Source organism: Centrocercus urophasianus, unplaced genomic scaffold, assembly GCF_019232065.1.
Source record: "Centrocercus urophasianus isolate 14NV4802_14NV808 unplaced genomic scaffold, USGS_Curo_1.0 seq_16, whole genome shotgun sequence".
Taxonomy (NCBI): domain Eukaryota; kingdom Metazoa; phylum Chordata; class Aves; order Galliformes; family Phasianidae; genus Centrocercus; species Centrocercus urophasianus.
The window spans coordinates 7,962,224-7,987,834 of record NW_024884711.1 but is presented as its reverse complement, the minus strand read 5'-3'; the positions used below and the strand labels follow the sequence as shown (position 1 = coordinate 7,987,834).

The following is a 25,611-nucleotide window of genomic DNA, read 5'->3' as shown; positions in this document are numbered from 1 at the left end:
AAGTAATTAAATTTCAATTATATCTGTTTTTTCTCTTCTTTCCCTATACCTGTTTATATATTTAAGTATATGTGCCTTTTGATAATACAGACAGAACAGTGCACGAGGATGGGACTTCTGATTGTTAAGGAACACAGGTTTGCAAGCAATTTTCAGTATAGATTTTTTTTTTTCCTCTCTTTGGTACAGGATGATAACAACAACAACAAAATGAGATGCCAATTTTTAAAAGCTTTTAAAGAAAAAATTTTATTAACTAAACCGTAACAACTTTTGGTTAAAAATAGCACTCAAATTCTCAGAACTAAAACATGGGTAGCTTGAGAGAAATAGTGAACTGTGACAGCTACTACATCTCTCAGTTTCTGAAATTCATAAAAAGGGCAAAGGTATTTTTTGTCTTTAATCCATACAGTAAATTTTATGATTTAAAATAAGTGTGTAACCTGTTGCCATGACCATTGGAGGGAGCAGCAGGCCACCAGTAAGACTTCAAAACACACGCTAGGAAACTCGCACTCACCTGGGCGACTGTACATTGCAGTGATAGATGTATTCAGTCACAGTGTTATCATCAAACATCGATGCGTATTTTCGTTTGAAATCTGGTCTTAAACGCTGAACAAGGCTTAGGCCTGTCAAAACAGAACATGCTATTATAGGAGGAGTTGGCAGAGAAAACTCTATCAGACTGCTGAACACATTTCCTTACAACCCTTCAAATACACTCCCTTGAAACTTGTGGCTAATTCTGATGACTTCTAAAGCAACACTTTATTTCACCGCTTGCAAATCTTAGGAAAACATGGTGGCAAATAGGAGCTAAACATAATTGTTCTGAAGGACTTTATGTTGTCCCAGAAGTGGGACAGTTCAATCCCTACTGAATACCCATGGGGAATATTGCTGAATGGCCACTAGAGCAACGGAAGAAACACGCAAAGGGGATCAGCAAAAGGACTGAGCAGACACAAGTTTTAACAGAAATGCACTCTTGCATGATCCCAGTGCTTTCCTTTTCCTTGCTCTGGCAGCACTGGGTATACCAAAAGCATTTTGCCTTTCAGAACCGAAAGGCATTGTTGAAAAAGCTAGGCTGTTTTTCTCCAAAGACAAGTCTGTACTCCTCTTTTACATAACAGTCTTTTTTTTCTGACGGTAGTTCATCTAACTTGCATTTAGGTGAAAGAACAGAAGTCCTTACACGCTGAGAACGTGTAGAAATTTTGACATGAGTACAAGACATCAGTGGTGGACTTGGTAGCATTGATAGTCTTGACAATCTTAAGGGTCTTTTCCGACCTAAATGATTCTACAATTTTATGATTCTATAAAATAAAAGATTCAACATAGGAAAGCTATTATCTACAAAATAAAGCTCCAACCTCTCTCAACAGCCAAAGAAAAGAGGCAGGTCCTTTCAAAGGCCAGTTAAGCTCCCATTCTGAATCACTTCCTTAAGAAATATGTCTCCTCTAACTGACCAGATAGATCTTTGGGACAAGAGCCTCACAAAAGGCCAATCTGAGTCTGAGAATATTATTCACCTTTACAGATGTTGGCTTACAGTTTACCAGTTGAGTTTATCAACTGAAAATACTGTTGTTAATCTGTGCAATTACAATGATGTCACTTCTTCCCACCTGTTGCTGGCCACAGGCCTGGCACTACTTACGTAGACTGTGTCATAGTAATCTATGCTTTTGTAATCTTGGGATTAGATTATTGCAACACTCTCTTATGTATGCTTTAAATCAATTTAGAAAATAAATACACTGCAAGAGAAAACAATTTGCTTATGAAACAGAGATTTACTTTCCGAAGCGATGAAGATTTTGCAAACATTCTGCAGTTTGCTTCACTACCTGTACTTTCTCTACAGTAAGTTCAACTGCCAGACTTTTGTCTTTTTCTGAAAATAAGCTAACTGGAAACTCCTCAAAGAAAATGATCTCTCAATTCTGTTTCTCAGGTTTAGGTATTTGCCTTCAAGCCTGATTAAATATCCATGTGATACGATTGTGATACCCCAGATAACCCCGGCCACGTGCAAGTGTCTAACTCGTAACTTGGAGCAAGAACAACCAGCCTTCTGTTGAGGAGCAGACAGCTGTGCCTGCTTTTGAAAAGCAGTGCTCTCAACTTCAACTTGTAAGCAAGGCTATGCTGGGGATACCTAGACAGTTGGTCTGTTTCCACAGCATGGTTTTAACTGGGTTTACTTGCTGTGGGAGACAACTTCAGCTTTGGATTCTTTCAAGTGGATTGATGTATGCATACATTTGTTACTGGATAAACTGCATTCAATCTGTGCTTATCACTCAATATTTTTCAAGTTTTTTCTGTTAACCAGATTAGAAAGTTTCTAAAACACAGAACACTCCTTGTCAGAAAAGCTAATTTTGTCATCCTTCAGAAAACAGCTGAATATATCAGCTTACTTAAATTTATATTCTACAGAAAGAGATTTAAGAAACAGGTGTAGTTTAAGCAAGGCCTAGAAATGCCAATTGTTTCTTTTCAGACTGAACAGTAAAAATGACGGTGAGGTGATCTGAAAGTTATAAATAACTTGTAAGGGGTCTGAAGGATATCTTTTTCCTAGCCTCCCCAGGTGATACTTTGGTAATGCAGAGAAATGAACAGATTACCATCTAACCTGTAGTAGGAAAACATGATGAATTTAAAATTTGATCATGCCTTTCTCCCTACCCTCTCTATAAACCAAATCTGTAGTATTCTCATCATCTCTGCCTGGTTCTAGTACGGGAGTATACAGAATTTATCTGTCTCATCGGAGCTGTTGAAGAGACATAAAAATAGGAAGGACAGGTTGCTACTGTAACACAGGACACTGCCGAGACCCACAAAATTTGCTAGAGTAATAGGAAAATGGCTGATGGAAACAACACAGTTTCAACTCCTTTAAACTCAGGCTTAAGGACAAATGAATTTATGAGAAATTGCAGTCTAATGTTAAGCAGATTTGGAAACACTATTTGTTAGTCAAACTGCATCCATAAGGGAATCTAAAAAGACTGTAACTGAAGGCAAGCAGACAATCTCCCCACCCTACTGCCTCTTTGTAAGGCTTCCCCTGAAGATGTCCACATAATCTGCCTCATTCCAGATGTAGCCTGCATTAAGTGCTTAAATTATCATACGATGTTTCTAACAGAAGGATCTTGTCCTGTTGTCTATAAGAGTTTGTTTTTCCTCCAGCCCTCCCACCCTCCCCTCCAACTGCAGGTGATATGAGCTTGCAACAAAGCATATCTTAACGAGGTGCCTGCTCCTTGCTTATGCTTAAGGCAAACAGCAACAGTTTTAAGAGTAGCTGAAACTCACCAAAGGGTCCTGCTATCCTCAGCCCAGCTAACGGATTAAAAGGACTCAGTATAGCTCCTAGTGCTTTGATCCAGATTGGAATTGGTCTTTCGTGTTCAGCATTGTCAGGCCTCTCTGGAAAACCCCATGGCTCCACTAAGATAAGATGTTTGACCCTGTTGGCAGAAAAGGTTCAGAGTACATTAATTTTCCTTCGAATGAGAAAGCCAGAAACTTGCTATCTGTGTATTATGCAATCTGGTTTAGTCACTTCTGTCACAGCATCCTATTACCTTTCCAATCCTTTGATGATTTTGCATCTCAATGCTAATTAGAGAAAGATGGATTGCAACTAATTTTGTATAGAAATACCAAAAACTTGGAAGCTCATATCAAAATAGTAACTCATTATTCAACAGATACCTACCATCATATACATTTGAGAAAAAGATGAGGTTTTTTTTCTATTTTTAGAGATGGTCAGATCTATGCTCTTGATCTACATTATGTGAAAGAGCAGTTTAATTTGAGCAAAACAAAGGGAATGGCACCTGTTTCATGTAAGTAAACATTTAGATGCCTATCACTCTTTTCCAAGCCCTTCAAGATCTCTGTTCTACGAAAAGATGCAATTTATTTGAAAAAGAAGCTTATCAAAGCAAAATTTGAACTGGGCCAGACAGATCCAAAAGAGTGGATGTTTTCTAAATGTACTGCTTTTAATTCATAAAATAAACACCAGAGAGACAATTCATAAAATTATAATCCAAAGGAATCTCAGCACAGAAGGTACAGTAGGAGCCTCCAGCATACACATTAAATCAATCACTTCATGAAGTGAATCCTCCTCAAGCAAAGAAAAAAAAAAAAAAATTGCCTTGGTGGACTGGAATCTTCCATTTCTGTTTAATCCCCTAATAACACCTTCTGTAACTGTCCTAGATACTGCTTATACCTGAAAAAGTGATTTTTAATGATAGTTTTGCATATTTAAGGTGATTTTGCATGCAAGCTCCATCATCTTTACTTTCTTCTTTGTGTTTTCCTTCTCTTTCAAAGCCATGAGATTAGGTATTTAATACAGCAGAGTTCTTAGTGGCTAAAACGATTTCAGAAGTGATTCTGAAGGCTATTTCTGGACTGTAATCAGTTGGGAAACCAAAAATGTGTGCCTGAAATGAGGGGTTGAAAAGGATTAAGTTCACAAAGATGTTTCTGGGCTATCAGCTCAGCCATGAGCGTATTTGCACAAAGAAGTAAACAAGAACGCTAACAGAGGCCAGGGTAGAATTTAACTATATAAACCAAGCAGGTTTAGAGGCTTTTAGAGGCTAAGGAGCATAAGCCATGAGGGGCTGTCCAGGACAACACCACATTCTGTGCACAAACTGTTCCATTAAACATAACACAGAATATGCATACATAAAAACGCAGTAAGCTTTCTATCATGTTTTGTTTATTAATCATTTCCTTCCTTCTTTTGGTAATCAATCCTAAAACATAAATTGGGATAAGGAGAAGCTGACCATAAAAATCGTTCCAAAGGTAATAGTCCAGAAGTTAAAATATCTGGAAATCATGACTCCTACATCACTCAGGAATATTCCAAATGGGAATCTTTGGATTAACATCCTCAGATGTCCTGTGCACATTATGGTACAACATGGTAAATTAATGAATCATCTAAGCTTGGAGAAACTGATCTCCTTTCCTATCAATATGTAACCAGAATCCCTTAAGCCTCTAATGAATTGTTAGATAATCTGATTGAAAGCTGCACTATATTTATCACTTGATTCAATACTGCCTTAAGATCCTATCAGTCAGTGTGATAATTTGACAGTGTTAGCTTAATTTCAACTAAATATTAGCAGTTGAGAGCACAAAACACCCTCAAATAAATTAACTCCAACTTAAGCACAGTGAAGCATGAAAACATAGAAGAGTCACTTTCAATGTAAGTCATCAGAAGGCTGAAACAATATCCCACCCCACAGGGATGGGACAGTGCCATTTGTAGATTCTCCAGAAGAAGGGATAAGAAACTTGGAAGCAATCCCTACAAGCAATTACCTTCAGTCAGCTAAAAATTGCTTTACACCCAAGTGGATAAGAGATTTACACTCTTATCCTAAGTGTTTTAGGAAAAAAAATATGCATGGATTTACTTCAAAATCTTCAAATGAGAGAGAAAGGTGTACGTATGGTATATATTGATACTAACGTAAAAAACTTACTCTGTGTGGTATAGTATCTGACATATGATGTGAAAAATGGACATACGTTCACATCTTTTAGCAAAAGTCCACTAAGCCTAACTAGATAAAAACAATGTCCTTTATTGACACAGAACAACCTCACTTTGTGGGATCCTCACTCACCACTGCCTGTAAGTAGGCTACAGTGAAAAAGAGACAAATCATGAGCTCTGAGTAAAGAAATGAATTAGCTGTCCACCATAATGTGGTGCAGAAAGAGCTGATGTGATGTAGTTAAAGCACTGCTGCAGCAGGACTGTTCTTCAAAGAAGAAATACGGAGTGGCATACAGACAGTTAAAATAAACAGCCATTAAAATTATTTTCATATCGTCCCATTGGCACCAGGCTGCAAGCCTTTACACATAAACCGCCAGGCAGAATTACATTCAGAAGTTTTGCTGTTATCCATAGTAATGGGACATTTGGCAGGAATAGGTCCACTTTGTGTTTTCACAAACCAAGGTTTGATCAGAGATGTCTCAAAGCATTCACACACAAATACGATCTTTGCCATTTAGCCTTATTACGTGGCAAGGGGGTACTGAACAAAAGCAAAAGATGAAAGAAATAAAAGAAACAAGTTTACTAATCTGCTTACTTCTATTCATCTGAAAACAAAGCACGTGATTAATACTCTTTGCATAAAATTCATTATGAAGCTTTTCTTCATTTTTACATACCTTGATGGGTATTTTAGCGAGTAAGCAGCAGCCAGGAATCCACCCAGGTTATGTCCAAGCAAAATCATTTTTTCTAACCCCATCTCCTTTCTCCACTCTTCTATGGATTCCACAAACTGATTTTCTGCTTCCCGAGCATCAGTATCAAAGTGTGGCCTACTGCTTCGTCCAAATCCCAAGAGGTCGAAAGCATGAACGGTCCTGTTTTCACAGAGTTCTTCAAAATTGAGAGCCCACATTCCAACACCTCCTCCAAATCCATGGAGCAGAACAAGTGGGGTTTTACATGAAAGGTCTGGAGAGAACGTCAGTGTCCATATTTTGTTTCCATTAGCTAGATACACATACCGCTTATTGTATGTGCTTGTAATACCTGGGAAAAGAGTGGGGAAAACAAATGGCACTGTTAGACATGACCGGTAAACTTCAAAGAACGTCCTATCAAAACCACCGTTAGAAACAGAACCTCCCTCTCAAAGCAGAGCCTGCAGACAAGTATAATAAATAAGGGAACAAAGAACACCTATTTCTATATCTGCTAATTTCAGCAGAATGCAGAAGTTGTATTGAAAACCTTTTCTGATTAGTTTAATGGAAATGTATAGAAGATCTCATTATAGCTATAAACCTGACTTACATTTTAGCATTTTGTCCTCAGCTTCTTTAAGGTGCAGTAGTGATGTGGGGCACCACGCAGGAAGCCAGCTGAACAACCATCCTAACCTGTAACAGGAATAGAGAATGTAAAGTCCTTGAACGTGCCAACCACGTCCTGCACCACATAATGGATTGAAGAAATTTCTTTCACTGCTCTTCTTAAAAGAACCCATGTCTTCTGCATGTCCTACAGGACAGCAGGGAGCCATAGGAAGAAACATACTTTCTCTTGACTTTTACCAAGTGGTGCAACCATCAGGGGTGTTCTCCAAACAGCACGCTGTCCCTCTCCTGTCTGCATTTTATCAGAGTGCACTCGTCTGTCTCTGTCAGAGCAGAGAACTGCTTCTGAGAACCTGGAGACAGGAGTCCTCACATTGACCCCATAAGTTTGGCAGGAAATAAAGCACAATCATTGGGGTTTCCATGCTCCTCTCAAGTTCCCCTGGAACTCCTCCTGTACACACGCTTCCTGGCACGAACCGACTATTTACAGAAAAGCAACCTGCCAGCTTAACCCGAACTAAGGTGCAGATGCTAAATAAATTTTTAAAGTGAAAAATAAACAGGCTTATTTTAGCAAAGCAAAACACTAGGGTCTTCGTTACAAACTTAGAAACAAAGCCATAGCAGAAAATTAAACAGCAAATTCCAGCCCCCCTCACAGAAGTTCCTTTTCCAGCTGTCACTTGCTATCTCTGTAGTACTCTCTTGACCATGAGAGCAGGGGAATGACTAAGCAAACAGGGGCTAATTTTTCCCTTTTTATAACATGAAATCCTCCTTCCCCTCATCTGACTTCAGAGTGGCTCAGACTGCTTTTCAGCACAAAGGTTTCTACGTAGGACCTCAAACTACTCCTCACGGAGAAGAGGATGGGACACCAAAGTCACACTCAATTTTCTTTCTTTTGTGTTTTTTTTTCCTACACTGAATTGCTTTCCAGTTAGTTACAGTATTTTCAGGACTGTGTGCTGCAAGTATAAGTTGCGCAAAAATCGATGATAGAAACTGTAAGATTACCGATGTCCAATTCCTCAACCTTTTCACAATGCATTGATACCAACTTAGTGACTCAGCCCTGCAAGCTCCATCCTCCCACATGTCAGAAGGGGATTAGTTAAGGTAATGCTACAACATGGTTTTCTGGCATGGAAGAATGCACAACGCAACTGCAAACAGCACTGTACTTAAGGGAATTTAGAAAGAAAAAAATCCAGACTTGATCAAAAAAGGATTCATCACCCAAATGCCACTGTTACTCAATATTCTTCACTTTTCTGAGAAACACACTGATATCTGAGTGATCTGTAAATAGCCTTCCTAAACCACGGGAGTGTGGGAATCATGTTGACGGCACGTGGATGGAGCACTGGCAAGCTGAAGGCTGTGTGTTTGCCCAGATGCCTCCTGCAATCCGCGAATGAATGGAGAGCCAAGATTTGCTGCCATGTTAAAATAGACATCTAACATTTTTATGAGGTTAAGGCTGGCACCTGTCAAGAGCAACTTCACCAGGAAAAAAACGTCAATTTTGAGTCTAACAACATTATGGATTGCTCTGGTAATTTATTAAACATCAGTTATGCCACCACCCTTTTCAGGATACTTATCAGCTAGTTACGTGCTGAACTACATATCCACATTCAGAATTCTCAAGTCAGAAGCACAAAATCCAGCTGCTATTTCCATTAAGCCAAAACAACACCAAATATTTCTTCTCAAGGAAACCACTGATTTAGCAAGGAAACATCTTTAATGATTTTTTTTTTTTAAGGAAATGTTTAATTTTTACATGGCAACACAAAGATAATGCAGAGATCTGCTCACAATGAAGAAAAAAAATGAAAACTACAGTCCACAGTTTCAGCATGGAGGCATATGAATACCCAAGGAAAATATTTCAGAATGAAAAAGTTTTGGCATAGATACCCATTCTTTCATTTTGTTAATTATCAGTACTGGCTATAAACACTGAAATTTTTACCCAGAGGAAATCTTGGCAAATAAAGCTGGCAAGCTGAAATTTTTGCAGATGACATCAGGTTCACAGGAAGTGTCGAGTGCCTGGGGGTAGGAAGGCCCTGCAGAGGGATGTGGACAGGCTGGAAAAATGCACTGAGGGCAGTGGGATGAAGTTTAACAATACCAAGTGCGACCCCAGGCATTGCTACAGGTTTGGGGCAGATGGCTGGAAGACTGAGTAGAGGAAAAGGATCTGCAGGTGTGGGTTGACACTCAGCTGAACGTGAGCCACCATTGTGCCCAGGTGGCCAAGAAAGCCATCAGCATCCTGGCTTGTATCAGAAATAACACAGCCAGCAGGAGCAGGGAGGTGATCATCTCTCTGTACTCAGCACTGGTGAGACTGCACCTCGAGTGCTGTGCTCATTTTTGGGCCCCTCACTGTGAGAAAGACATTGAGACCCTGGAGTGTGTCCACAGAAGGGCAATGGAGTGTGAGGGGTCTGAAGCACAAGTCTGATGGGAGCGGCTGAGGGAGCTGAGATTGTTCAGTTTGGAGAAGTGGAGGCTCAGGGGAGACCTGATCACTCCCTACAGCTGCCTGAAAGGAGGTGTGGTGAGGTGGGGGTCGGCCTCTGCTCCAGGGTAACAGTGATAGGATGAGAGGGAATGGCCTTAAGTTGCACCAGAGGAGGTACAGGTTGGATATGAGAAAACATTTCTTCTTCGAAAGAGCAGTGCTGCACTGGAATGCACAGCCCAGGGAGTGGTAGAGTCACAGTCCCTGGAGAAACATGTAGATGTGGAACAGAGGAACATAGTCGAGAGCGAAACGTTGGTGGTTGATGGACAGTTGGACTAGATGATCTTAGAGGTCTTTTCCAACCTTAATGATTCCATGATCCTACAAAACACTCCAAACAAAAATTATTTATGTAGTTCAGACCTCCTATACTGGCTAAACTAAAAGAGCAAGATGGATTTCACTTAAAACATGACAGGAAGAATTTAAGAAAGAAAAACGATTAGTTACCTGTATTTAAGACTTAATCCTTTGTTCCCTTCTCACCCTTCAAAAAACAATTGATCCCATTGCTGGATGTTTTCCACATGCAGAAAGAAATTAACTATTTTATCCATTTAATCACTTCTCTGCTATAGGCACACTCTGGCCTATCAGAAGTACCATTTATTTTGCACATCTGTTCTAAATATGTCTCCTAAAAGCACACAAGAATGTCAACTTAGCTATTTTAATTTAATATCACAGTAATAAAAATGATAGGTCATGTAAGAATGACCTATGTATTAAAAAAAAGAAGCAATAGTTCTTTCAAGACAGATTGCTCACCAGCAACGGTGGTAAGATAAGAACGAAAACAAAGGATTCCAGCTGTAGTTTCACATTTAAAACAAGCAAGCTAACTACTGCCAGAGAAGGCAGACTCCACTTCGATCTCATCACCTACCACTTTCCAGACACTCTCCTTTCTGTCTTTCTTCATAAAGAAGGAAAATGCAACAGAGGAATCTCGTATTTTGAGGAGTTATGAAATCCACTGGGCTTAGTTGCTTTCTGCATCAAGAAGTGTGAAATAAATCTGGCAACTGTCAACCCACATTTCTATCACTTTACAGCAATTGTATGTAGCAGGAGTTGCATATCAAATTACTCAACTGCCCCATGATGGTCAGCTGTTGGCTTATTTGTATGAATAGACAGAGCCCACCACACCATTATTTGCTATGCAATGGAAAACTAACAATGGGAAAACACACCATCTGGTTTAATTAGAGAGAAACCCTGCTTAACGAAGTAAAATGTTCCTACTTTGCTGCAAGGCCCAGATGGTTATGAACTGCTTGGAACAAGAGCCTGCCATGGAAGTTACATAAGACAAAAGAGATGTTTCTAACTTGAATTTTCAGTGTTAGGTAACTTACAGATAAATAGCAATCCTGCTTTGCCTCACAGGGCGTGATATTCATTATCTCTGCTATAAATTGACTGATTTAAATGTATTTTGCCAGATTGTTTTTTAGGCAGCCCCATTCACGCCACTCCGGCCATCAGACAATCAGTGAAGGCCTCACTGAGGTGCACAGAGATGTTATGAGACATTTTCCCAGACACATGAAACTGAGCAGAGCCCAGCAAAGCATACAGTCCAAGGGAATGCCTTCCCAAACAGACAAGGCCCAGCAGGCTCACAAATACACTAGGCTCATGGGAGAAGGCAGACCAAAGTTCCTTATCTACAAACAGTACACCAGGCAAACTCTGCTGGTACAAATGGGCACAAGCTCCTAAAAATCCTTACAAGGAACAATTAGGAATGCTACTACTTTTTCCTGGTTCAAACTCAGTGCACTATTTTGTCAAGTGTCCTTTTCTGGAGATACTAAAAATCCACCTGGACACTTTACAGTGCAACTTACTGTAGGAAACTTGCTTTGGCAGAGGGTTGGACTGCATGATCTAAAACAGGTCTCTTCCAACCTCTACGATTCCGTGACATGAAAGCATCCACCTTGCAGTTTTTTGAAGACAGGTGGAAAAATCTGTTCATTCAAACAAGATAATTCTAATTTGAGAAAACTGAAAATCTTATCCCAGTCAATGAAGAAGTACAGTGTAGGCAGTTTCTGAGTCACCTGTGAACTACAGTCTCCTTGACTGAGTGAATCTCATATGTAAGCGTGGCCAAGCTGCTATGACTAGAATTCAGATGGTAGAACATGTCATAGCAAAGGAGGCAATTTTTCATTTATAAAACGTACTCTATGCGTACAAGAATAAGAAATGATACGGATATTAAAAATAAGTAATGATTACTGCCTGCAGAAGTCTAAGGGGTAAAGAATCATTTAACTATTGCGTAAAGGATAATACTTCTTTCTCTCTCTCAACTGTTAATTTGAATCAAGTACTTGCTGTCAGAGCACAGCTTAAACTGCCTGAGGGGAACTTTCATAAGAACTGAGCATCAAGTGGAGGCAGAGGCACGGTAAGTGCGATCCACCCATCCACCTCCACGGATCAGGTCAAATCAGATGACAAATGTGGCAAATAGGCAACTCAAACGTTATCATTCTGTCAGCTAGATTAAGTCTATTGAGCTTGGTAAGAACCAATCATATGCAAGACTGCTGATGGATTTGCGTCCAGTTAGAAATTCAGTGTATTCCTCAGAAAGCTCATGTAAGCTTAACTAATGCTGCAGGACTGTAAACATGCATTGTGCTGAGGTGTGCACTAAAAACAGCTGAGTCTACGTGACTCCTAGTTTCTATGGCAGATTGCAAATGGAAGGTACCCAATGACTGCACCAGCAATTGTTGTCCAAAATTATCTGGAACATATACACAGAAACAGCTCACTCACTTTTCAACCTTGTAATGTAGCTACTCCTGTTAGGTAGGTGTATTAAGCTTAAAAACGTTCAAGAGAGGCATTCTTCCCAAGTGCAACATTGTTGGAAGTCTACATTTGAAAATGGGAAAATAAAATTCTGTGAGAGAACACCATGAAATCAGAGTTAAGCAATGCCATTTGCTAAAGGATTTGTCAAAAATTACTGACCCATGAGAGATCTTTCAACAGTGTTGAATATAAAAATCTACTTCTTGCTACCAATTTCGAAATTAGGAAGGTAATTAGAGCACCCGGTACTAATCAGAAAACAGGCACTGAAATATGTATCAGCAACAGTTTTGTGTCATTAATATCATTTGGACTTGAAAATTCCACCAGGAAAACGAGTCAGGGCTCAGCATTTACAACATTTACACAACAATTCACAAAGGATCAAGGGAATGTAACCAAATGCCAGAGCAGAGTGCACATCTATTTTTGTCTTAAAACAAATGAACATATTTAGTATTTTTAACAGATTTTCTGCAGACAATGTTGTGAACCAAGGTTTTTAGCTATGGAACAAGCTCAGAAACTTAAAAAGGCTGAAACACTGAGTGAACTCCCTGGTAAATTATTTCAAGCTTTACCCTTAAAGCTTATTAGATTCAAGCTGATCTTTCAAAACCCCTTACCCTCTCCTCTCCCGACTCTTAGAAGTAATTCCAGCTATTTATACAGAAGAAAACAACATCAAATGCATGCAAACAATTTGCTGTACTGTTTCTGCCTAACATCAAGAGGAACAGCATTTGATTTTCATGCCATCCTGCCAGCATGCTTGTTATGAACATCAGTTGATTTGAGCTAGTTCCAAATTAAAAGAACTGTAACAGAAAAACAAGAGTAAACTAGTGGTAAAATCACTCAAACTGCCTCCTTGCTTCTGCACAAAGTATTTTTGAAGTACTGTGCTAGCAAAGGAATTTAGAACTGCAATTCTCTTTTCACATCTAGATAAAATAAGCACCAGCACTCCTCTACGTTTCTCAAATAACTTCCTCACATTGAAATACTGTACTTCAATAGAACTAGCCATGTACGTAAGTACTGTCTTGAATTGAGGTTATAGCGCTCGTGTTTTACTAGAACAAATCCTACATACTTACCGTTAATTCACAAGCAATGGTCAAAGACCATTGACAATTAAAAGAAAGGAGCAACACTACTGTTCTGTTTTCAATATAGTTTTAAACTGCATAGAAAAGCAACTCACCCAGCCCTTTGAAATGCTGCACACTAAAGAGCCCTAGACAGAACCGAGAGGTGGGCCCAAGCCAATCTCAAGAAGTTCTATGAGGCCAAGCGCAAGGTCCTGCACCTGGGTCAGAGCAATTCCAAGCACAAATACAGGTTGGGCAGAGACTAGCTTGAGAGCAGCCCTCAGGAGAAGGATTTGGGAATGTTGGATCATGAAAGAATCATAGAATCATAGAATCACAAGGTTGGAAACGACCTATAAGATCAACTAGTCCAACCATCTCCTCATCATCATTGCCACCACTAGCACTAAACCACATCAGGCAGCACATCGTCCAGATGCCTCTTGAACACTGCCAGGGACGGTTACTCCACCGCCTCCCTGGACAGCCATTCCAGTGCCTGACTACTCTCTGAGAGAAAAAGTTCTTCCTTATGTCTAATCTAAACCTCCTCTGATACAACTTGTGACCATAACTCAAAGACTCAACAGGAGCTGGCAATGTCCGCTTGCAGCCCAGAAGGCCAACCGTATCCTGGTCTGCATCAAGAGAAGTGTGACCAGCAGGTCGAGGGAGGTGATTCCGTCCCTCTGTGCCACCCTCGTGAAACCTCAGCTGAAGCATTCAGTTCTGGGGCTCCCAACACAAGAAGGACATGGAGCTGTTGGAGTGGATCCAGAGGAGGGCCAAGAAGATGAGCAGAGGGCTGGTGCACCTCTCCTATGAGGACAGGCTGAGAGAGCTGGGGCGTACAAGAAAGCTGGGGAAGGACTTATTTAAGGGCATGTAGCAATAGGAGGAGTGGAAATGGCTTTAAACTGGAAGAAAACATATTCAGAATAGATATTAGGAATAAATTCTTTACTGTGAGGAACAATTTGCTCAGTGAGGCTGAGGATGCCCCCTCCCTGGAAACACTCAGGGCCAGGCTGGATGGGGCTGTGAGCAGCCTGCTCTAGAGGGAGGTGTCCCTGTTTATAGCAGGGGAGTTGGAAAGAGATGATCCTAAAGGTCCCTTCCAACCCAAATCACTCAGTGTACAATTCTATTCAAATACTACAAATGGGCAAAACAGGAGTGAAAAGCAGCTACCAATAATCACAATAGGGACAGAGATCAATGTATCAAATTTAGGGTAGAGTGTCAATTTAAAATAGTCTTTCACTAAAATACTCTAAGAATACACTGTAGTGGAGATCATACGGGTGCTTTAGTGAAAATACCAAGAGAGAGCCATTTTAGTTCTTTTTTTTTTTTTTTTTTTTTTTTTTTTTTTTTTGAGGAGCAGCAGGAATAAGTTTGTTTGCTGAAAATTTTCTGCGTTTTCCTCTGCATCAGCAATTATTACAAAATCTAAGAGGTGAGTAGGATGTGGCTTCTTCCAATATCACCACCAAGTTTTCAGAGCATATTCTGGTTTTAGATACTAAAATAAAGCTAACAGATAAAACTTGAAACAACTCGAAGCAAAAGAAACTGTCAAAGATGACACAATCAAATAGGAACTTGTGTCAAACTATCAGGGAGAAGTAGCAGGTTGACATCTGGCTAATTTATGTCTAAGTGTTAAATTATAACACACTCCACTTCCTCATTTTGTTAATTTAATGCCTTGCAACACCAGAATACTGAGTGCTGTTTACACGACTGACTGTGGCAAAAATTAATGCTTCTTTATTATCACTGGCAATGCTGCAATTGCATTTAAAAAAAAATAATCCTATCTGAAGTACAGAAATTTTCTTTCTCTCATACATTCATTATATCCAAGCCCCATCTTCTTCTCTGTTTACTCCCAGAAGTTTCCTTGGATGCAGAATGTTCAACAAAACAAAAAACAAAACAAAAAAACATTGGTGAAGAATGTAATAAATCTAACTGGTGTGTGAACAGGAAAACCTGCTTTTAAAACCCCAGTAAATTGAAAAGTAAATGAGAAGAAACAGAACTAGCAATTCTTTTGAACTCAAGAAAGTTTTAGAATTATTATTTATTGGAACTGTGTGTCTCAGAATCAAATGTGGTAACATAACACTAAATGACTGATACTGAATATGAAATGCAAAATGCATCAGGCACCACCACTGGAATTAGGATGTCTCTAATGATTGTGGATTTACATCTGTAAGCAGGTTCCAATTAGTTCTCCTGCATAGTTTCAGATGAGCCAGCAGTCTCCTTTAGCATTTCAACAGTGATCATTTAAAAACCAGGAATATTACAGAAGCAACCATGGTAGTAGGTAAGGCAGAGCTTAAATCTTGCTACAAGGAGGACTAAAAAAAAAGCTAAAAGTAGAGAAGTAAGAAGCAAAACAGATACATATTACTAAAGACCAAAATAAATGTTCCTTCTGTTCAAAGGATGTATAAAAATGTAACTGTGACATTTTACTATGTATAAAGTAAAAACTATAAAGAGCACATTTAATTGAAGATAAGAGAAAGTATTATGTATTATCATAAAAAAGAACTCCAGTTTCCCAATTAAAATTGGAAAAAAATAGGAAATGGGAAAATACGCTTATCATGTGAAAGCAACACGCTCTGCACGAAACTGAGAACAAGATGTAGTAAATAAATATGCATTGGACTTTAACTGCACTTAAGTTTACCTAGGAAAAGTTTATCTCCAGTGCCAATCTGTTAAGACAAGAGCCAGTTTCTAAAACGGGAAAGACAAAACACACTGACACACCCAGGCGTCAGCCCATCTCTGAGAAGCACCTACTTCTGCATTTTTATTCCTGCTGGGGTTGGAATGAAGTGAACTGGGAGACCTGAGGCCTGAATCTTGCCCCACTGCTGTTGCCAGCAGGTCACTTATTAGCATTCCCCAATTTCATCCAACAATGTGATGCTTGAAAAGAAACTATGGTTGACAAACTGTTTTAAGCCAAATAATTGCAGAGAGCCAGTAGTTGGAGAAGTGAAGCAGTTAACCAGCAGACGTGCACTAATAGGGTGGGAAAAAAAGGCCTTGGTCAGGTGAGGCGGAGGATGGCAAGCTTTAAGGTCAGAGAGGCCATGGACAGACTGTGCAATACAACTGTCAGTCTGGACTTAACTGGGCAGGGATGTCTTGGGAACAACACTGGAGATCTGACTTCAGGAGACCTTTAATTGTGTAACCAACAAGGAACCTTTCATGCAGCCTTTCCTTCCTGCCCCCACAGTGCACACAGCACATCCCTCCGTGCTTCCATTTTCTGAGAAGAGGAACACACGCAGAACCATCAAACATACACAGTGTGCGTGCAGTAACTGTCATTGCAAGGGACAGACCTTCTGCATGGAAGCAGAAGTCAGATGCTGAGGCCATAACAGCAATTTGAACGAGGTGTTTCAAGGACAAAAATTATGTACTGGTAATTGCAGACAAACATCAGGGGTTTTCTTGTTTGTTTGTTCTTTTCCCATAATCCAAGCAAAGCGTGATCAAAGAATACTGCAGTCCTCAGAGAAAGACCTTGAGGTGCATACTGCATACTCAGAGGTAAGAATTAGGATGTGGCACAGGAACAAAGTATCAAACTCTTTAACAAATGTCTGCTTACCATTTTCATGATGTGACCAAAAAAAAAAAAAAAAAAAGTATTGAAGCGCTGTGAGTGAAAAGGAAAGCACTTTTTCCCTTCAGATGACACAAGCCTGCACATGAATTCTGTTCAGATGAACATCGAGCCAAAGACACGCCATGCAATCCCACGTTGTGAAATTCTTGGATACTTCAGTATTATTAAAATAAAATGCTTTGAGAAGCTCTGCAGAATATTTCTAGGAAATGTAATGTATCCCAGCTCTGTTTCAACAAACAGTTCATGGTAGGTTATTGCAAAATCTTGCCACATTAGGTCAGAGGGAAAAACAATGCGTTCCTCTTGCACTGACTGCAACTTGAACTCTGTGTCCAGAACAGCCAACATCAAAATTAGTGTAGAAATACAGAAGCAAATGTTATTACTGTCTCTATTTATATCAGCAGTACTACGCAGGACTACTGATTACCAGAATTAACCTGAGCATGTAGATAAGGTAAAATGATAAACAATGAGCATTTTCTGGCTATTTCGGTGATGCTGAAGTTGACCAGGATGTTTAAACACGCTTGAGCATTCAGGCTGTACCTCAGGCACATGTAACCTTGCTGGCTGCAGGAAAGATGCTACACCTGGTGACAAAGATCATGTGTGCAACACAGCTCTGCTGCTAGTGAGGACCTACACCCCTCTTCCTCCTCCACAGCAGGTTCACATCTGACAGGATGTGGCAATGACACAGCTGTCAGCTGTTTTCACAAACATTGTAAGGCACATTGCATGAAGAATTTGGGCATAAATGTATAATTGAAATAAAGAAAATGATTTTTTTTTTCTCTTGACATCCTTCAAATATTACATAACTTTCTGCTACTTCCATTTTTTTCACCCACCTACTGATGCACTCTTGCTGCCCTTCAGATATTGCATAACCTCAACATTTAAATACTGTTTAAACCTTGCTGGTCAGCTTTCTAATACTTCTTGTGTCAGATGTCTGCATTTCAGTCTGTCCCCGTACATAACAAGCACCTCATAAATCTGCACCACTGCCCAGCCACACTCTATCCAGCTTATCTTCTGCTTATATGCACAACTTATATAACAACTTAAACAGGACATGGGTATGATTCTTTTTCCATAAAGAGCCACATAAAAAAAACATACATATAAGATTACCTAAAGCACACGATTACTTCCCTCCAAACACACCACACACAAACCACATTCACACCACTGCCCATCTCCACTCAAATGCAAGCACACACTGAAGATGGATTGTTTCATTGCACACCATTAAAACAGCTTTTACATTGTGCTCCTTTACCACAGCCACCTCCAGGGCATGAGTTCCCTATGTCAGATTCCAAGAACTGGTATTCAACATCTCAGGCTACCTGTTTAGACAGCTCTTAGAAGTGCACGATCCCTCCCTTCCTCCTGAAAGTCAAAGAACCTTTTGTATATGTGCCACACTGCAAACACTTCAGATGTCAAAAAATACATATGTAAGTAACTTTAGAAAGAGCTAGGAAGGTAAATGTAAAAAGCCACTGCATCACACGTCCTTTTCTGGACAGCTATGATATAATTGATAAGCCTTTATGTTCAGTATAACATACTAAACATAATCAAGAAAGAAACTTCTGCAACAGCCTGCTAGCATGACTGACCCCATTTCTTTTTTCCTTCCTCATTGCAATACCTTCCTCCTTCTCACTTCAACATATGACTGGACTTTCTCAATGGCCACGGATCCTTCTGCATTTTTTTTTTTTTTTTATTACAGTAAACATTTCAGGAGCTCCATTTTCCTTTCTTTTCCATAGTCTCATACGACCCTGAGTTTTCAACTACAATGCATTCAGAGCAATTTCCTACTCCACCATTCCTCACCATATTTCTTAGTGTCATTCAAGGTTTTACCCTTAAAACCCTCCTCTTTTACCCTCTTAACCTTATTCCAGAGTGACCTCATTTCATTACACAGCTTCCCTGACTCACAAATCTCTCTTCTCCAGTGACCTCTCCCTTGCTGTTCAACTTCTCATCTGGATCTTTCAGTGCCAGCATAAACTGAGACACTCATCTTTCCTCCCATGCCCTCTTCTCTCTGGCGGCCTATACAAATTAAGGAGAAAAACCTATTCTGAAAGACCAGACTTGCAAGAAAATACTCAAAAGTTATAAAACAAGACAATTCAAATTTCCTCAACAAACAATTTTAATAAAAGACAAATATGAGAAGAAAAAAAAGGAGCTTCTTTAATAATTTATCAACCATGAAAGTTCCAATTCTCTTATTAATATTCAGAAAATGCGCAGACTGCAGAGATCCTCCTGATGCAGACACAGCTCTTTTCAAAGGGGAAGTTTCTACTGAGGCTTATAGGGCAAGCCCCCAATCAATCCAAATAAAATAATCCAACTCGCACCAGTCTTCTATCAGGCTCTGAAAAGCTCAGAGTATAGCCAAATCTTTGTAATCCTGGCAAAAGTTTGTGTCAGACAAAGATCCACAGTAATCATTATGACAGTCAATCCAGCAGCAGCTCCACAGCTGCTCACAGATCTGGAGTTGCGGCCCCACTTTCATTTCCACCAAACTATAGCTCTGCTCAATGACAGGTACTGTAATCTTTGGTAAAACACTCTGGTAACCCTTAGACTACAGTTGTCATTTGACACTTGGCAAGTCTGTCCTTTTTCCACACACTTAGCAGCAGGCTTTCTAATGCTGAGCCTTCAACCTGCTTGACCCCCAGCCAGTAATATCTAAACATAAATTAAAAGCTACTGTATAATTACTATTTTTCTCCCAGCACTTCCCATTCTCTTCCTCAGCAGTAAGGAATGCAGCCAGATGACTGACAGACATAGTAAGATTTTTTATAAGGGATTTCTGTCATAACAGATGACTCAATCCGATAATCACTGAAGAAGAATGAGATGTTCTATGACAGAGAACTCCAGGCAAGTCACTAAGAGTGTACAATCTTTGGTAACAGTACATCAACAGTACATGTACTGGCTGCATCAAGCACACATAACACACCTTAATCCTGGGACGGTGGTCAGGCCTGGTAGGACAGTGGGAACCACACTGAGTGCTGTACTTTGTCAATTGGGGAACAGTGGCTCCCACTGGAAAGGAACCACTAAAAGAATTCAGTGATGCTTAAAAAGAGGGGGAAAGACCTCCTGTAGATTTCTGGACTGCACTTGTGTCATCTTTTCTCGTAACAACAAGTTTCAGGAAGAGTGGAGCAAATAATCCTTACCGTGCAGAGTCCAACCTGTGCTATTTAAACCTTGTTAAACTGTGAAAGCAAGCTACTTCAACTTCATGCAAAGATCTTGGCCAACATTGTGGCTTTCCAGCAGCTGTGTGCCAGCAGACCTATCACCTCATTTCCTGCTACGCTAAGGGCACTTGAAAGGAGGTAGGTAAGTGTACAAGCACATCTACCTGAAAATCCACTCCACAACGGTAAGTACACCCCACAGAACTGTAGAGGACCAACATGAAAAAAAAATATTAAGAAAATGAAATTAACAAATAAGAAATTATTCTTTAACTGACTGTCCTAAACATGAGTCAAGGATTCTTCAATAAACAAGAAAATCCAAAAAGTAGTACTGTGTAAAAAGAGGGGAGCAAATCATCTACTTCTATATGCTAGACTGGAAAAGCAGAACATGCTTGTTCTATTCCATAATGTGCTAATGAAGCTTCTGGAGGGAACACTGAGAGGACATTCTTCCTCATGCGGGGACAGGGCATGCACTGCCATGATCATTTTGTAAGAGAGATCTTCCTGATAACCACAGACTTTCCCTTCCCAAATTCATGCAAGGATAAAAGAAATCAAGCAATCTTACGGACACCTGAAAACCTCACACACAAGCTTTGAGATGAGCACACAAATATAATGCAAGAGGCACTAAGCACTGAAGCTATGATAGACACCACTCTATCACTGAAAAGACAAAAGCATAGAAGAGGACGCATCCATTCTTTCACTTCTTCCAGCACACGCACATTTACGCTTTCATTGTCTCTGTAAAGACAGAGGCGGTAGGTCCCTGACCTGCTGGGGAACAGGCCTTTAGAAAGAGCCCCCTTTCACCAAGGGAAGAAAGAAGAAACCAGCTTTCAGCTGTCCACCCGCATTTAAAAGCTAGATGATGTAACCAGCATACGCTTTACTATGATACCACTGTGAGCCATCTTAGAATCAAGCATAAGTTCTGTGAAACCCAATAAATCATTCTCTTTTATTTCATCAAGCAGCTCATTTCAAAACTACAGAAAGAATTCTGCATTTAGATTACATACCCAAAGAACCAACATGCAAACAAGTTCAAATGATAATGAAAAACTAATTGTGATTACTGGTGTTACAGTAATAATTACAGTGTACAGTTCTTACATATTTTTCCAAGCTACTTCTTTGAGAGACTACATACCACACACAAGAAAACTGATGTTTCACTGAATTCTTTGTTTTAAAGAAAGTTATTACGCTCATCTCAGAAGGAGAAAAAGATATTCGGTGCAGGGTTTTATTTCCAGATATGTACATGTATTTCACAGCTGCTAATACCAGTCACGTTTCAGCTATAAGCAGTCCTGCCAAATCCAGTGTGAGCCCTCAATAGTAGCAGAATTACTGTAGCTGTGCCTCACAGGTAGGACTCTGCTTCTGCTACTTACACAAAGGAGGCTCAAGGTTGTGAACAAGTTCAAGCATTGTGAGAAAGTGACATGTTAACAAGCCATCACTTCTGCAGTGGAGGGCAAAACATTTCTTTCATTAAACTTCTCACTCTACCTTAGGACAACGTCAAGTAAAGCAACCGAGTCACTGCTATTCTGCCTTCACCACACTTAGGCAGTTACTAGATTTCAACGAACAGAGCACACTGCATGATGTGGTGAGTCATACTTTTTTTCCAAGCAGATAAAATAAACTTCCTATTTATTATTTAGGGTTTTAATACATACAGTAAGCCTTCCTCTCACTGCTACAAAGCCTCAAATTCAAAAGTATTCAACGTATTTCAATCACTTACAACTTTCCTCCAGATACAAAGTTTTGCTCAACTCGAGAAGTAGCAGAAATGCTAATTTTGGCTGTAACTGAGAACAGGCCAATAAGAGTCTTAACAACCCAGAGTGCTAACATTCCATCACAGCTAATGTATTTTCTGAATTCGTGCAAAACAAACATTAGATTTTGTTCTGAGAAGTCCTAGAAGACTCAGAAATCTTCACTGAATTGGGAGCTTACTCTGAAAGACTCCACAATCAAGTCCTCTTAAAAGCCATCCTCCTGAGTAAAGCTTGTCAAAACTTGTCAAAATCCTCTCTGAAAATGCAGCCTATGATGTACCCTACCTCCAAATCATGCCATGTTACATTCTGGCAACCCCAGCAGCTTAATGCAGTTCGGGGCGCTCGGCACGCCCTTAGCAGCACTCAGCACTTGGTGTGATTGTACCAGGCAGCTAATACAGCTCAGGCTAACGTGCCAAGTGAACATATAAACACAACAAGTTGGGGCAGAGCTATTTTAAGGCTCTTACTCAGAAAACCTGTAAATCATCAACAAGAGGCTTTACAAGTGAGGTGTATTTTATGAATGTGAATGGATAAGGAAGAACACAGAACAAAGAAGGGAACTGAGGTCTCAGATGAGTGACGATGCAGAAGGTATACATAAAAAAATCTGTGTTATTAAAGACGGAGCTATTTCAAGTTTGAGGAAAGGAAGAAATAGCAGAGTTACAGACTAGATCAAACTGCACAGTGCTGAAAAGAGAAAGCTTTGAAGATCATGCTTGACAAGAGAGCATTGTGCATATGGTTGCAAAGGCATAACAGGGAGTTTGGAAAATACACATAGTCCAGTTCTGCTCTGGCAAATCATCAAGGGTGAAATATCAAATCCCGAGGCTAAAAAAAAGGCTAAACAGAGGACCAGGCAGAGAATGCAGATAGTCTGGAAGGGTGATAGAATAGACATGTAACATGACAACGTGCAACCACAACATCCTGGATATGAAGTCATGAATGCACAGCAAAATTGTCAAGCAAGTTGTAAAGGAATTTTAAGCAGAATTCCTAACCCCCCTCCCTCCCCCTCCCCCCCCCTACACACACACACACACAAAAAAAAAAAAAAAAAAAAAAGACAAAAAAGGAGAGAGAAAAGAAAAAGCAGTAAATGAGTTTTGGGGGACGAGGGGGTCAGACATTTCACACAATTGCCAATGAGATACAACATCTGATATTTGAAAAATGGAGAATTATTAAAATTTTGTATAAAAACTAGATACAGAGTACATCTGCACATCTGATAGAGGGGATACAGTGCATGTGTGACTGCAGCAGAGTTAGACATATTCTGCTCAAGTAATTTTGGGGCTAAAACCATAACAGAGTAAGAGACCAGCAGAGAGATGTTATGCGAATAAAGCAGATACACAGATAGGATATTCTATAGTAGGAAATAAGAGCGAAGAAAATATATTTGGGGCAATAGATGAGTACAAAAACAGCTGTCTTAGAAGCTGAAGGGTACAGAGACATAATTCAGACACAGGGAACGAGAAGGCATACGGCAGTAAATAATACACGGCCAGAATCAGAGCAGGGCACTGAGGTGACGATGATGGAACCATTTGCACAAAGAGACTAAAGACGCCGTGTGGACACGCATAACGTCAGATGTTGTGTGGGGCTACTTCACATCAGGCAGCGGGCTGACCAGCGGCTGTAATCCAGCAACACGCTGAGCTGCGAGCCAGAAGTTACACACAGCATTAGAGCTATGTCAAACACAACGCAGGCCGACGCGCGGCAGTTACTCTGCTTCGAGCGTATGTTGGGACACAGAAACGAAAGGAGTTGGCGCGGAGAACTGAGCCGGCCGTCCAGCTCCGAGGGAATGGCAGCCGAGCAGCACACGGCTTTGTGCGCTTTCCCAGCCGTGCCCTCGGCTCCCTCGCAGCGAGGCTCACACGGCACACAGCCCACGGCGGCAGGCTGCCCGCACCGCGCCCGGGCGGACAGAAGACGGACGGACGGGCCGCGGCGGCGGGAAGCCGGCAGACGCGTCCGCCGGGAGCGGGCGGAGCTGACGGCAGCGATACACGGAGAGGTACGGGCGCCTACAGACCCCCCACAGCCCGCTCACCTTTCGCTGGAGGCCTCCTCCTCCTCGGCCATGGCGGCGGCAGGAGCTGGCAGCGGGGCGGCGGCCGGCAGCGCGGCGACGGACAGCGCGACGGCGGCGGCACCGGCCATCACGGGCCCCTCCCTCCTCCGCCTCCCCGCCCGCCGCCGTCGCCGCCTTGCGTCATCGCCGCCGCCCACACCATAGAGCGGGGCGACGCCGGCGGCTAGAGCGGCGCTCCGGGACGCGCCTGGCGGGCTCGCGTCCCCGCACGGCACAGCGCTGGCTGTGTAACGAGGGGCAGGGAGCCGTGGGTGGGTAGGGGAGAGGTTCTGACCGTCCTCACAAGCATTTCGAACCACAGACAGAAACCTCAGCCCACGGAGATCAGCGCTGGATTTTCGAGTCGGTCATTTGTGCTTGTTTGCACGTACAAGAAGCAACTTCGGAGCTCGGGACGCCTCTCAAACAGCCAAGAAGAAAAGGCACAGAACGCACCTTGCGATTCTCCTTCTCGAGTGTTTTGAAGGACTTAACGCGGCCACGCCTACGGGCGGGAGGCTGCGGGGCGGAAGGGCTGCGCGCTGCTGTCCGGCTGTGCGCGCCGTGCGCACGCTGAACCCCGAGCCGAGCTGCGAGGCGTTCTGAAGTGGGCTTACCGAACTTTGCAGCGGACCTCAGACACCTCAGAAGGACGGATGGAAGATTTGAGTAGTGCACTGTTTGGTGTCTGGAGTCCTTTGATCAAAGTTGCGATGGCAATTCGGTAATAGCTGAGATTATTCCCGGCTAAAACCATTCTGCAGTTTTAACAACAGTGATTGTTAAGGTTTCGTAATCTCGGCTAAAGTTTGCTTAGCTGTGTCACAGTGCTTTGGTAATCAAACATTTCTCTGGAGAGTTTTTGTTTATTATTGTTTCTCTGAAATGTTCTATTTACTGAAAATACGAATACCTCTGGATGCAGAAGTGTATGATCGCTGGCAAACATTTGCAGTTATGCTCTCTGGAATTTGGAAACAGCCTGAAACTACAGCCCTGAATGCTACAATTTCTTCATCTTCATTTCAAGGGAATGACACATTGAATCTCATTGGTCAGATTTAAGCATGGTACATGCATGTGTTACATGCAAACATTTCCTAGAATCATAGAATCATAAAACCATAGAATCACAGAATGGTTTGGGTTGGAAGGGACCTGAAAGCCCACCCAACCCCAACCCCCAGCCATGGGCAGGGCTGCAAACAGCAGCTCAGCTGCCCAGGTCCCCATCCAACCCTGCCTTGAGCACCTCCAGGGATGGGGCACCACAGCTTCTCCGGGCAGCTGTGCCAGGGCCTCACTGCCCTCTGAGTGAAAAATTTCCCCCAAAATCGAATCCCA

The 25,611-nt window shown here is 41.2% G+C and overlaps 1 protein-coding gene across 1 annotated transcript in view; it reads right to left on the bottom strand.

Moving 5' to 3' along the window:
* Positions 1 to 24,324, bottom strand: part of ABHD5 (abhydrolase domain containing 5, lysophosphatidic acid acyltransferase) — a 29,172-nt gene extending 4,848 nt beyond the window's left edge. Inside the window, exons 1-5 of the mRNA XM_042817377.1 lie at positions 24,247 to 24,324; positions 6,905 to 6,990; positions 6,268 to 6,640; positions 3,349 to 3,503; positions 524 to 635 (exon numbers count right to left, since the gene is read on the bottom strand). Of these exons, the coding sequence (XP_042673311.1) occupies positions 524 to 635; positions 3,349 to 3,503; positions 6,268 to 6,640; positions 6,905 to 6,990; positions 24,247 to 24,278 (758 nt within the window). The 5' untranslated portion in view covers positions 24,279 to 24,324. The remainder of the gene's footprint in view (positions 1 to 523; positions 636 to 3,348; positions 3,504 to 6,267; positions 6,641 to 6,904; positions 6,991 to 24,246) is intronic.
* Between the last annotated feature and the right edge of the window lie 1,287 nt (positions 24,325 to 25,611).